Raw genomic sequence first — 11,408 nt, 5'->3', positions numbered from 1 at the left:
GGATGGATCTGACAGATCTGCCAATAGAATAGGACTCACTGGAGCAGATAAACAAAACCTATTGGTACTATGCCTAGTGCCCGGTGTGGGCTAGAGGGGTATAAAGCCCCCCAGCACTGAGCTGTGGAGTAGTGGAGGAACTGTGTTCTCTGGAATGATGGATGGTGCTCCATCCAGGTGGGGTGGTGATCGTCCAACATCCTGACCTGACTAACATTCTTGTCTCACAAATGTAGTAGAAAGTCTTCCCTACAAAAGACGTTTGGTACCCTTGACTTTTGGAAGAAACAGTTAATGAGCAGGTGTCCCAATACTTTTTGTAGTATGTGTTTGCAGTGTCTGTTTTGGTCTTCTCACAGTCAAGGCCAAACCAAAGTCAAAAGTCCAGATCTTAAACCGTTTGGGAATCTGTTGAAAAATTGCAAAATCTGGAGCAAATCTGCCAGGAGGAATGGGGGCGATATATACCTAAGGTGTATGAAATAATCACTGCAATTTCAAACAGGTCAGTTTATGTATTTCTTTTTTTAAATAAACTCCTTCATGACTGCTTTAATTCTTGCACTACAACTTTCAAGCTCTTCTAATAACCTATCATACAGCCTTCTTTAGTATATCACCCAGACAATTTAAACGTTCTCACCCAGAACGATCAAAACTTATTACCATCTCATCTAAAAAATTCACCAGCTTCAGAAAACTCACATGTACAATCTCTATTCTTACACCGTGTTTTATATTTTTCTCACTTTTTGTTATTTTGTGTTTTTGTTGCATATATTTTATTATTTTTTTCTTTCCCTGCACTTCTCTTTTGTTTGTTGTTGGAGTTGTTGCTTATCTTCCCCCTTTTTATTGTTCATATTATGCAAATTAATACAAAAAAAAACACCTAATAAAAAAAAATCTTTTTCTAATCCTAATGTTTGTGTAATTCTTAACTGCATTATGATCAGTGGTTAAAGAGGTCGATTTTGGTAAGCCTGGCATAGGTTTGGCGGCATTTCTGACTTTTTTAGTCTTGGCCTTATAGTAGTTTTCCGTTTAATGGTAGGTTGGTACAACTCATGTTGACAAAACAGAGGCAGAGTCCAAAGGAAAAAAAATAAACAAACAAAAAACACTATGTAGACACTATATATATATATATATATATGTGTGTGTGTAATTTCATCAGTTCCTCCAGCAGCTCGCCTGATTTACTTTAATTAAGGACTGATTACTCTGCTGAAAAATCCAGCTTAAGACCTTCTGCTTCTGCTGATAGCTGCTTTCAGATGGCCTAAGTTGGTCCTCGATGGTCAGGGTGGTTAAAAGGCTAATCATCCAGGTGAAAACAATATACCCTATGTTGGTAATCCACCTAGACAGGAAGGCTCTCCAGCGTCTCACTGCAGGACAACTACAGGACCAGGGTCATAAGGCGGTCCCACAGCATTATCAGGGAAAGGACACACCCTCAACACAGCCTCTTCACGCTCCTGCCATTGGGCCGACGCTCCAGGAGTGTGAAGTCCAGGACAGCCAGACTGACAAACAGCCACAAGACACAAGTCGTCTGGCTTGGAAATATATATATATATATATATATATATATATATATATATATATATATATATATATATATATATATATATATAAACTGACCCTATGTTGGTAAAGAGTTAAGCTAGTCAACCATCTTAACCAGCTTGAGCTAGCCATGCTGTTTCTACCAGCAGGAGCAACTAGGGATTGGATGGTAACTGTAAATACTGGTCTTAGGGGAGGGAGGGGGGGGGGCTCTGGAAATGCTTAAGATAGCACACTCACACGTGTATTTATTGCCATTATTTATTCATTTTACTTGCATTTTAATCTTATGTATTTTTCCAACACGTCGCATGTATAATAAAAGCACGGCTAGGGGACTTTTATTTTGTATTGTGCGCATCCAGACCAGCAGATGGCAGTCAGCTCGTGCGTTTACATGAGGAGGAGGAGGGAAAGTTCAAAGCTAAAATCGTTGTGTTATTACACTTCCTATAGTTTCTCTTTTATTGCTGACCGTTAATGGCTAAGTGAATATCGACCTGGTCTCCTTATCCGTGTCGTCGACATGTCGGTCACTCGGAGTTTGTTTGACAGGTGGGCTGAGGAGAATAACAACATCATCCGAAAATGGAAGGTAGCGAAAGCATGATCTGTACTAGCTAATTAGTGCTAATTATTTATAGTAATAAATTACTTTAGCAATTGTACATATCATTTATGAATTAATTACGTTTTTAAAATAATTAAAAATAATTTCAGGAATATGAAAAATGCCGCCAGCCGCTTCAAGACACACGAAAGCAGTGTCACGCAGAGCTCCTCGACCTCCAGCAAAAAATCCAAGGTGCGTGACTTTTATTATTATTATTATTAGTAGTAGTAGTAGTAGTAGTAGTGATGTTCTGACAACCTAAACGATCATCAGTTTAAGAATGACCTCTTCCTCCTGCTGAAATGTCCACACAGGTTTACCAGCCGCCGCAGGACAGCTTAAACTTGACCTCACAGTTTCATACAACACCTTGCTGTTTTCACTCAGTTACTCCAAACCAGACGAGGGGAAGCGGCTCCTTACCGATAGTCTCATCAGAGGTAAATGTTGTTCAGCTGATGTAGAAAAGACAGAGTGCAAAAGTACACAATCCAGCTTCCAGGCTCACTTTCCTTTCATGCTGTCTAGTATTAGAAGCTGTTGGAGCCGAGGTGCCCAGTACTGATCTGGCTACATTATGGCAAGTTGTGCTGAAAGCTGTTGGTGGTGCAGAGCATCAGCCATCCATCCACCAGCTGCTGCTAGTCCAGTGGGTGATCTGGCTCTCCGAAAGTCAATTCGAAGAAATTCTTCCTCTTCTTCAGCAGATTAAACCCAAGGTAAGCGAGCACTGTTAGATGCAAACATCATTTACATGTACATTTAAGGCATATAGCAGACACTCTTGTACAAAAGTGCTTCACTGTTTACTCAGAAAATATACCCTTAGCTAGTTTGTTTCAGCTAGGATCTGGAAGATACCTGTAAGATTAGACGCTACTAAATACTAAAGTCAGTATGGAGACCATAATACGCTGCACTACACTTCACACAAGTACTTTAGGAAGAGATGGGTCATTTACAGCCCTGTTCTTACTTTAGGGAAAATCAAAAGTACACATAATTTTCCTGTTAACCCAGATACACCCAGTCAGAAGAGATGTGTTCTGATTTTTGCAGCTTTTTCCACTGGTGATTTTAGTCTGAGGTAGCACGTAATGGAAACATAAATTTCATAAACCCAACCGAGCATCACACACTAAGAGTAATCTCACATATTCTTGTTTATGTGGGTTCTCACACTGTAAGAGACAAAGGAAAAGTTTTTTTTGTCTATGTGACATATGTCTGTACTGTCTGTAAAAGTGTTTGCTTGTGTAGCTTAATGGGTAACAACATTGTAACAGCACCCTGTAGCAGACTGGGGTTCAATCCCCTGGCCAGGCAAGCGCATCATGCTCCACCACTAGTAGTCTACCAGTACTCCCCACACTACATTCTCCTACCTGTATAACATGATTCAAACATGGCCTGATTCCATCAAAAGCTGTAAATGTAAATGCTGAACTGACTAAACTGTTCCTTTATTAGTGGAAAAGTGAGAGGACCGTACTGTTCAAACGCTTGGAATCACACACACTAATAAAAAAGTATTCTGTTGAAGTAACACATGAAAAATGTTCTCTGACAGCGCCACTCCTCTATGTGGTAGGTTTCAACGGATTTATTGGAAGCTGTTACAGATGACGACATTTTTTACATTTCCATTAAAGTAGGAAAACTGCTGAGGTTTATTCTAGGGATGGGCCATCTATACTATATCATGAAATTTAAAAAAAATGCATGATATTTATCACGATACATGTGATAAGATTATTATATTATTATAAACTACTATTCAGACACTCTCCCATCATCAACATCTGCTGCACTTGATCTAATTAAACCAGTCTAATTACACTGTTTGTAATGAAACCTGCAGCTGATTAGTGGTTATTAAGCACTACCAATATCCTCCATATGCTTATTTATTTATTTTTGAAGTGGTGATCAAATCTCACAGCAGACGTTGGGTAAGATTATTTTTGTTCTTATACCTAAAGCAGTACCGTAAATCTATTGAAACAACGCTAATTATGCTCTCTCTGTCAGTGTTCTTTCAGTATTGATGCTCCCAAAAAAGCATGATCCTCATGCTCTCCATCCCAACTATAGTGTTGGTATTATTGAATTAAATGATGAATTCTTTATTATTGTAAAGTCCTTGAAGTCCAAGGTTTTGCCGAGGGTTTTCTGCATGTGCAGCAATGGGAGGGTTTAATAAGTATTAGGACTTAACGTGAAATTAGACCAAGAAACAAAGGCACTTTCACAAGGGCAAATAAGAACAGTATGAAAATCTCTTATATAAGGGCCAGTGTGTAATGATTAAGAATTAAGAACATGTTGTGTTAGCTCTGCACTCACACTGGATTCGAAATTCCAAATTAATTTTGATACATGTGATGTAGAACCAGTATTTAAACTGTATACTGGCTGCAAGCAGGTAGCACACTGTATGATGCTTGCAGCCAGTATACATTCTTGAATACTGTTTCTTCCATGGAGGTGCTCCACCATGCCTGAAAAGCATTCATTTTTAGTTTCTCCTTGTTCACAGGCCTTTTTGCCATCTGTTTTGTCTTTAGGAAGTAAGGGACAGTTTAGGTTTGTTACGGTGTGGTGTGGGGTTTGGACTCAAGTGCAGTGATCAAATGAATCTACTCCTCTTGTGGTGTGTGCTTGGTGACTGTTTGGCTTAAATTCCCAACCCTGTTTATGGGAGCCCAGCGTATTTCCACTGTGCCACCACGGCTGTGAGGGGTGGCAGCATAAACACTGATCATAAGCAACACAGAAAACGGCGGGAAAACAAACAAAGGAAAAACCAGGAGTGACGTTTACTCAAACTAAAGACAGCAACTCAAATGCTTTTCTCTTTTCTCTTTTCTCTTTTCTCTTTTCTCTTTAAACCCACTGTTACCGGTCGCCCCTCTACAAAGGTGCGACAGGGAAGTGTGTTTGGCTGGGTGTATTTATACCGTGCCACACAGGTGGGTCTGGTCAGCGTTGATTATCGCTGGGAATTCTGGGTCTTGGAGTTCTTTGCTCCAACCCCACCAGCTTTCCTACTTTGCTGGCCGGGCCCCCTGCTGGTGGCTGGCGGTACATGCTGCCTGCTCACAAGGTTGGGTTGTTGACTTGGCCTGTTCAAAACATTCCACTTTTGGGTCATTAAAAAAAGCTCCATTGTCACACTTCAGTATGTTGTCTTGCTACAAAACAAAGGTGCCGTGTTGTGTTGTTTGGAATTGAGCTGTTAAGAAGGTCTCTGTTCAGCTGCTACTTCTCTGATAAATCATCATCCGAACTGTGTGGGTTAATGACCCACGACACTTATTTGGTTCTTTCATATAGAAAATAGCATCTGCAGTTAACTCTAGATATTTCGGTTTTGCATCACCTCTTGTGGATGATGCAACAACGCAGATGGTCAACACAGCTGTGTTTACATATGTCCAAACAGTTGTGATTCCTATATGCCATTGTAAGTAAATAAAAAGGCTAATGTATGCAAATCATCTCTGTTTTGACTGGCAGCCTTGGATTGTACTTTATTTAAAATTTGGTCTGGGCCGAAAAACTGACTGGGTTATGCTAAATTACTATGGGCTTTTTGTGACATTGTAAAAACAGTATGTTCAAAACAGGCTGTTTTTGGAGCATAGTTTATATGGACCATATGGCCAATGATGAATACAGTATATTTTAAAGCTTAATCAAACACTAATTCAAAAATGGACAAACATTTGGCTGGAGTGCTGGAGTAAAAAGTACTTAGTGTCTATTTAGTGTCTAATTACTTATTACTTATGGACTGCACTCCATCTTCCTAATATACATTTATTTCTACTAATCCTCAGCTTGGACCGTGATATTTCTACATGTGGTTTTGAGACTCCAGTTAATTTATTGTAATCTCTGGTGCTCTTTTGTTTCACCTCACAGAAAAAGATCACACCGCCAGGGGATCTACTTGCAGAAATACGAAACCTGACCTTCGCCATCCAAGAAGACGCCTCCCTGCTCGTTGCTATGGCAGCCAAAGACCTTAAGGATCTTTTGCACATCTGTACTTTTATATCCAAAGGTATTTTACCCAAGCTCGTTGTACATGTGCTGCCATACTGCGATAAGACAAATGTACTCTGTTCCTATGGGTAAATAAGCACTATCTGTGTTGTAGGAGTGGAGCAGTTGAAGAAGGAGAATTATACAGATGCTCTTCTGGTTTTTCAAGAAGCTGCCACTCTCTCTTCACCCAGGGCTCTTTTGGCTCACATCTACACTCTCACAGGTCTTAGCTTCTCTAAGCTGGTAAGACGTTTTGGACTAAAATCTCAAATCCACTCACATCTCACATCCAATTAAATCTCAACTTTTTTAAATCAAACATTTTTCCAAGTGTTTGTAAGTGACATAATCCTGCTACACCTAGGATTGCCCTACTTCCTCACTTTCTCAACCCATTGACAAAACAAATCTATTTAAATAGACTCTCTGTATGAACTGGTAAATATGACTAGTCTTCTTACAGCAAGATTAATCAGTTAATATAGCAGAAAACCCTCTCGCACTATGCAGTGCTATAAACTTAAACTTAGATCTCTGATTAACAAATGCTACCTGTATCATGAATATCATATAATAAAGGCAAGATTCATTCACTTCAGTATGATCTGCCATCATATCTTTCAACAGATATTCATACAACAATCACATAAATAAAATAGCAGAAAAAATAGAGCAAATTATATCTTGGCTTTCTCTCTAAATCAGCAAAAAGCATTCAATGTTTAAAAGATTCACTCAATATTTCAAAATATTATGATGTTATGAAAGTACAAATTCAGAAACAACAAAAACAGCCCAAATTCACCAGCTTTTTCCCTGTTTTTGCTTTCCAGGGAAGGCCCCAGAGTGCCCTTCACTGTAACAGAAAGGCTTTGGAGGTGGACTTTAGCTGCCAGAGGGCACTGTATCAGAGCTCACTTGTGTACAGGCAGTTGGGCAACAGTCAGGCTGAAATAGAGGCTCTGCATCTTCTTCACTCCGTAAGCAATTATATACATGGATATACAAGGATATACAATTATATACATTTCATACAAGCTGTTTAATTCTTAAGCACAACTATTTTGCTCCTTTTCCCCAATTCCCACTTCAGTACGAAAAAATAAATGACAGGTTGTGTATTGTTTATAGGCTGCATTGTTGCATACTGAGAAAGAGCCGTCAAGTACGCCAGCCCCCCTTGTATCTCCTGATATGCTGCTTGGGAAGGAACGAATGGCTTTCATTAGCCAAACACCCTCCACTGTTTTCATACTGCACACTCTGGCACAAAGATGTGTGCTCAATCACAGGCAAGTATACTAACATAAATGATACTACACTAAAAGTGATCATTTGTTATATAGATAGGTTGCAGTGCATAAAAATATATAGTACTGTACAGTCATGAAAGTGGGTTACAACTTTCAAACAAATAAACGCAAATACAGTAACCAAAATTAAAAAGTTCTTGTTTTAAGTCAATTGTAGATATGTTAGTTAGAGGAACACAGGTTTGATTGCTGACTCTTCTGTGAACCCCAGTCACTGTATGGATACGTTCAGGTCCCCCAGCAGCTCACCTGATTTATTTTAATAAATGACGATTTAACAAATTAGGAAGTATGGTATAAAAAAAAAAGGTGGAAACAAATATATGCCTCTTTTTTATTGTATATTCACCATAATTTTTTTGCATTCTAAAAGTATTTGTGTCTCGATCAGAAATTCAGAAGGTGCTGAATGCTATCTTGACCTCTTGGCTTCTTTACAGCCAGGCTCCAGACAACATGTAAGTAATTAATTTCAGAGAATTATTTTATTAAATATATATATTTATTGCAATATATACTCTGGATTGCCAGTTTATTGGATATATATACACTGTACTTACACTCATAATCAGGTACCCTACCATATACGCATTGGTGGATAGGAACAAAGTACACAAATCCTGTAGTGAATGTCGAGAAACCCTTGTTAACATATTAGAGTAAAAATAAAAAGTGCTCTGCTAATATTTCAGATTGAGTTAAAGTGTAACTAAATTATGTAACCACTGCTCATGATTACCTGATTTGTCTTACCTGATTTGTAAACATACAGTGAGCTATTGTAGTTATACATTTTAACACATTGTACTTTCGGTACTTTTGCATGCAGTTGAAGACCAGTTTACAAACACAGCCACAACCTCCACATGCATCTTAACACTAGATTTGTCTGACATGTTTAAGGTTGCAGCTGTGTGGCTATTGCTAGCCTTTTAGCTTCTCTATTGGTCAACATATCAGCTAATTGGATCTCCTGTTATGGATCAGGCTTTGGCATTTGCCATCGGATTTTTACCACTGCACACCTACTGGTGAATTTATCAGACACACCTGCTGTGTTGTTGCACCTTGTTCGTGAATAGAGTCTGTATGTTGTCTTTCTCCGTGCTCTTCATCACTGGTTCACTCAGCAGTGTTTAATTCAAATCACCTGTGCCTGACATACTTTGGTTTACCAAACAAATAATATCTGGCAAGTGGTGGTCCTTAAGTGGACTGGTAAGAGGCTGATAAATTGTGCCAGCAACAGATGAGTGTACCAAAACCAAAAACCTGGTGACCTGTATAAGTAGAAGGAATTGTATGTATACCTGAATAAACTGGCAATTTACATGATACATGGATTCACTAACTTTTAACATCTGAATTGTCTGTATTTATTTACACAAAGCAGATACCTACCAGCGGTGGCCTCCCTTTCCCAAGAATCCCTGAAATCTACCTTGAAGCAGCATTTGCAGTGTTGAAAGCCAGAAGGTCTTGGGATGCCGTTGCCATTTGTGATGAAGTCATTGCAAAGACTTTGGATCTCGTCCCAGAGCGACTGCAGCTCCATCCACCTGCTGCACAACAGCAGTCAGCTGGCCACATAGAACTGAGTCTGGAATCTGAGACTATAGAGGAGAAATTGGACTATGTGCTCTGGTCTGGAGCAGCATACTTCCTCCAAGGACATGCATATTTGCAGCTCAAGGATACAAAAGAGGCACTGAGCACTTTTACAAGGTATAGTATGTAGCTGTTTGAATGGGCTTGAGTTTGCCGACCATTGATTTTAATGCTCTGACCTAGTGCTGTTATGTGTTTTAACTACTTTTGCAGAGCTATCAATCAACTGGTGAAAGTGTGTATTAAACAGAAACGTAAGCAAGAATTCTGTTCCTTGTCCCCTCTTAATTGCAATGCTAGTAATTATACATGTCGCACAACTATAACTTAAATGATCCAAGACTTGTCAGACAAATATTTTCACTGCATAAATAAAAGAAGTGGAAATTAAGGAACTTTAACATTTCTGAGAATATATCACAATGTTAATAAAGCCAGGGTTTTGGTATGAAATGGTTCACTGAAGACAGAGAATACATTCAAAAGCATTTTATGTGATTGCTTTCTGTTGAGTAGCTCCTGTAGTTCCTGTAACACCGCTGTGAGAAATTTGGCAATTCTCGCAAGTCTCTAGATTGGAGCGTTTTACACCATACCTCCCCAAATGTTTCACTGATCCTAATGGTTTAATTATGCAAATCTTTTTGTTGGAATTCTTCTTTAATAGGTTTGCCATAATATACAAGTATTCTTTATTCAGATCGGTTTCTGGGACATAATTATGATGATGAATATATAAGAATAAATAATGGCCTTGTCCTTTGCAGTAAGAAGTCTTGGTTAATTTCCAGCTTGAAATATGGTATTTGTCGTGATCGTGGGAAATGAACTCATGCGCTTCTCTAGGTATCGTGAACAGCTTCTGTACAGCTTAAGTCCATGTCCTTTAACTAAATTCTGCCTTTTAGATTGGACAGTGAACAATCCAGCAGAGACGGGGGATTTTCAAACTAAAGTGATGACACTAGATGCTCTAAAGGAACGAACATTGGCAGGCAGAGGGGTGTGTTTTCTCGAGAGAGGGCAGTTGAAGGAGGCTTTGAGGGACTTCCAGCTCAGTTGTCAGGCCTCCCCAGGTATGCAAGACGTCGTTGACACTAATTTCAACAAACACCTGACATTCCACTGTAGTACAACTCCTATGATGTGCCATGAACAGCTATTCCACATTGACTTCACTTTAGATAAAAATCATAAACTTCTCTGTTCACCATTCTGAGCTCAACTGCTCAGTCAAACAAAGCCTTAAAGAATCTTGCTGGTCTCAGAAAAGCCATTTCTTTGGTTCTGATGTTAGCAGGGTGTAGGAACGCTGAGATGTGGCTGGTCGAGATTTTGTGGAGGCTGGATCGCAAGGACGAGGCAGCAGCTGTGTGGAAACAAGCCCAAAAGTCCACAGATTCTTCTACAGCAGTGTAAGCTACTGAATGTGTTGTTTGTATGTTAATACCTGGTGTACGCATGGTAATAACATGTTGTTCAGGTTTGGATTTATCTTGATACACTTTGGCTGGATTCCACTGGTACTTCAGGATTAAACGGCATCTTGATGTTCATGAGCACAATCCACTGTGCTTTGGCTTGGTGATGGATGGTGGCCTGCTGTGTGCTGTTTGGAAGATAAATCACAGCTCTGACTTGTGTTTCAGAGACGTGCCCCTGTATCTGCAGACATGGCGAGAGGATGCAACACATCTTGACTGCAGCAGCCTGAACCAGAAAATGGAGGAATTCATTCACAGCTGTGGTGTAAAAACAGACAAAACCAGATAAAATAAATATTCGAACGTTCTCTTTAGACTGTGTGGTGTATATTTGAGAAATAAAAAGTTCATAACTACATTTGTCTCATGTTTTTTGGTGCAGAACCAAATAATACTTAAAAACCAACCAAACATAAAGACTTACAGTCCATTCTTATGCTCTGCTTCTTTATGGTTGGACTAAATTGTTGATTCACCGTTTATATATATATTTTTTTGTTGTTGTTGTTAAGATCATGCTCAGCTATTTGAGCTTCTGGTTTTGTCCAGTGAACCGATAGATAAATAGATAAAGCCTGTCTTTTGGAAACGGGCATTCTAACATCCTAAAAGCTGACCCTAAGAGAAGCCCTGGTAATCTTCAGCTTTGAACAGGGACTTACCAGAGCCCTGTTTCTTCATCAAGGACTCTGACTTGGCCAAATAATGTGTTGTGTGGCCTCTGATTGGTTAAAGTGGCACGCTAAGGCCTCCGTTGCTGCATCT

The 11,408-nt window shown here is 39.3% G+C and overlaps 1 protein-coding gene across 4 annotated transcripts; it reads left to right on the top strand.

The window, feature by feature from the left end:
• Positions 1 to 1,979: 1,979 nt before the first annotated feature.
• fancg (FA complementation group G) lies at positions 1,980 to 10,963 on the top strand. Of its 4 annotated transcripts, none has more exons than XM_072664757.1 (14): positions 1,980 to 2,167; positions 2,293 to 2,377; positions 2,500 to 2,625; positions 2,714 to 2,904; positions 6,113 to 6,254; positions 6,351 to 6,481; positions 7,072 to 7,218; positions 7,370 to 7,530; positions 7,943 to 8,009; positions 8,945 to 9,276; positions 9,373 to 9,413; positions 10,068 to 10,235; positions 10,460 to 10,574; positions 10,809 to 10,963. In XM_072664757.1, exons 1-14 carry the CDS (start codon positions 2,099 to 2,101, stop codon positions 10,930 to 10,932), a joined length of 1,899 nt encoding a protein of 632 aa, XP_072520858.1. In that variant the 5' UTR covers positions 1,980 to 2,098; the 3' UTR covers positions 10,933 to 10,963. The 4 variants fall into 4 exon arrangements, with proteins under 4 accessions (XP_072520858.1, XP_072520856.1, XP_072520857.1 ...); XM_072664755.1 differs by having other exon boundaries at positions 10,457 to 10,574; XM_072664756.1 differs by having other exon boundaries at positions 8,942 to 9,276.
• Positions 10,964 to 11,408: the final 445 nt, after the last annotated feature.

Source organism: Salminus brasiliensis, chromosome 20, assembly GCF_030463535.1.
Source record: "Salminus brasiliensis chromosome 20, fSalBra1.hap2, whole genome shotgun sequence".
Taxonomy (NCBI): domain Eukaryota; kingdom Metazoa; phylum Chordata; class Actinopteri; order Characiformes; family Bryconidae; genus Salminus; species Salminus brasiliensis.
This window is presented reverse-complemented; position numbering and strand designations above follow the sequence as displayed.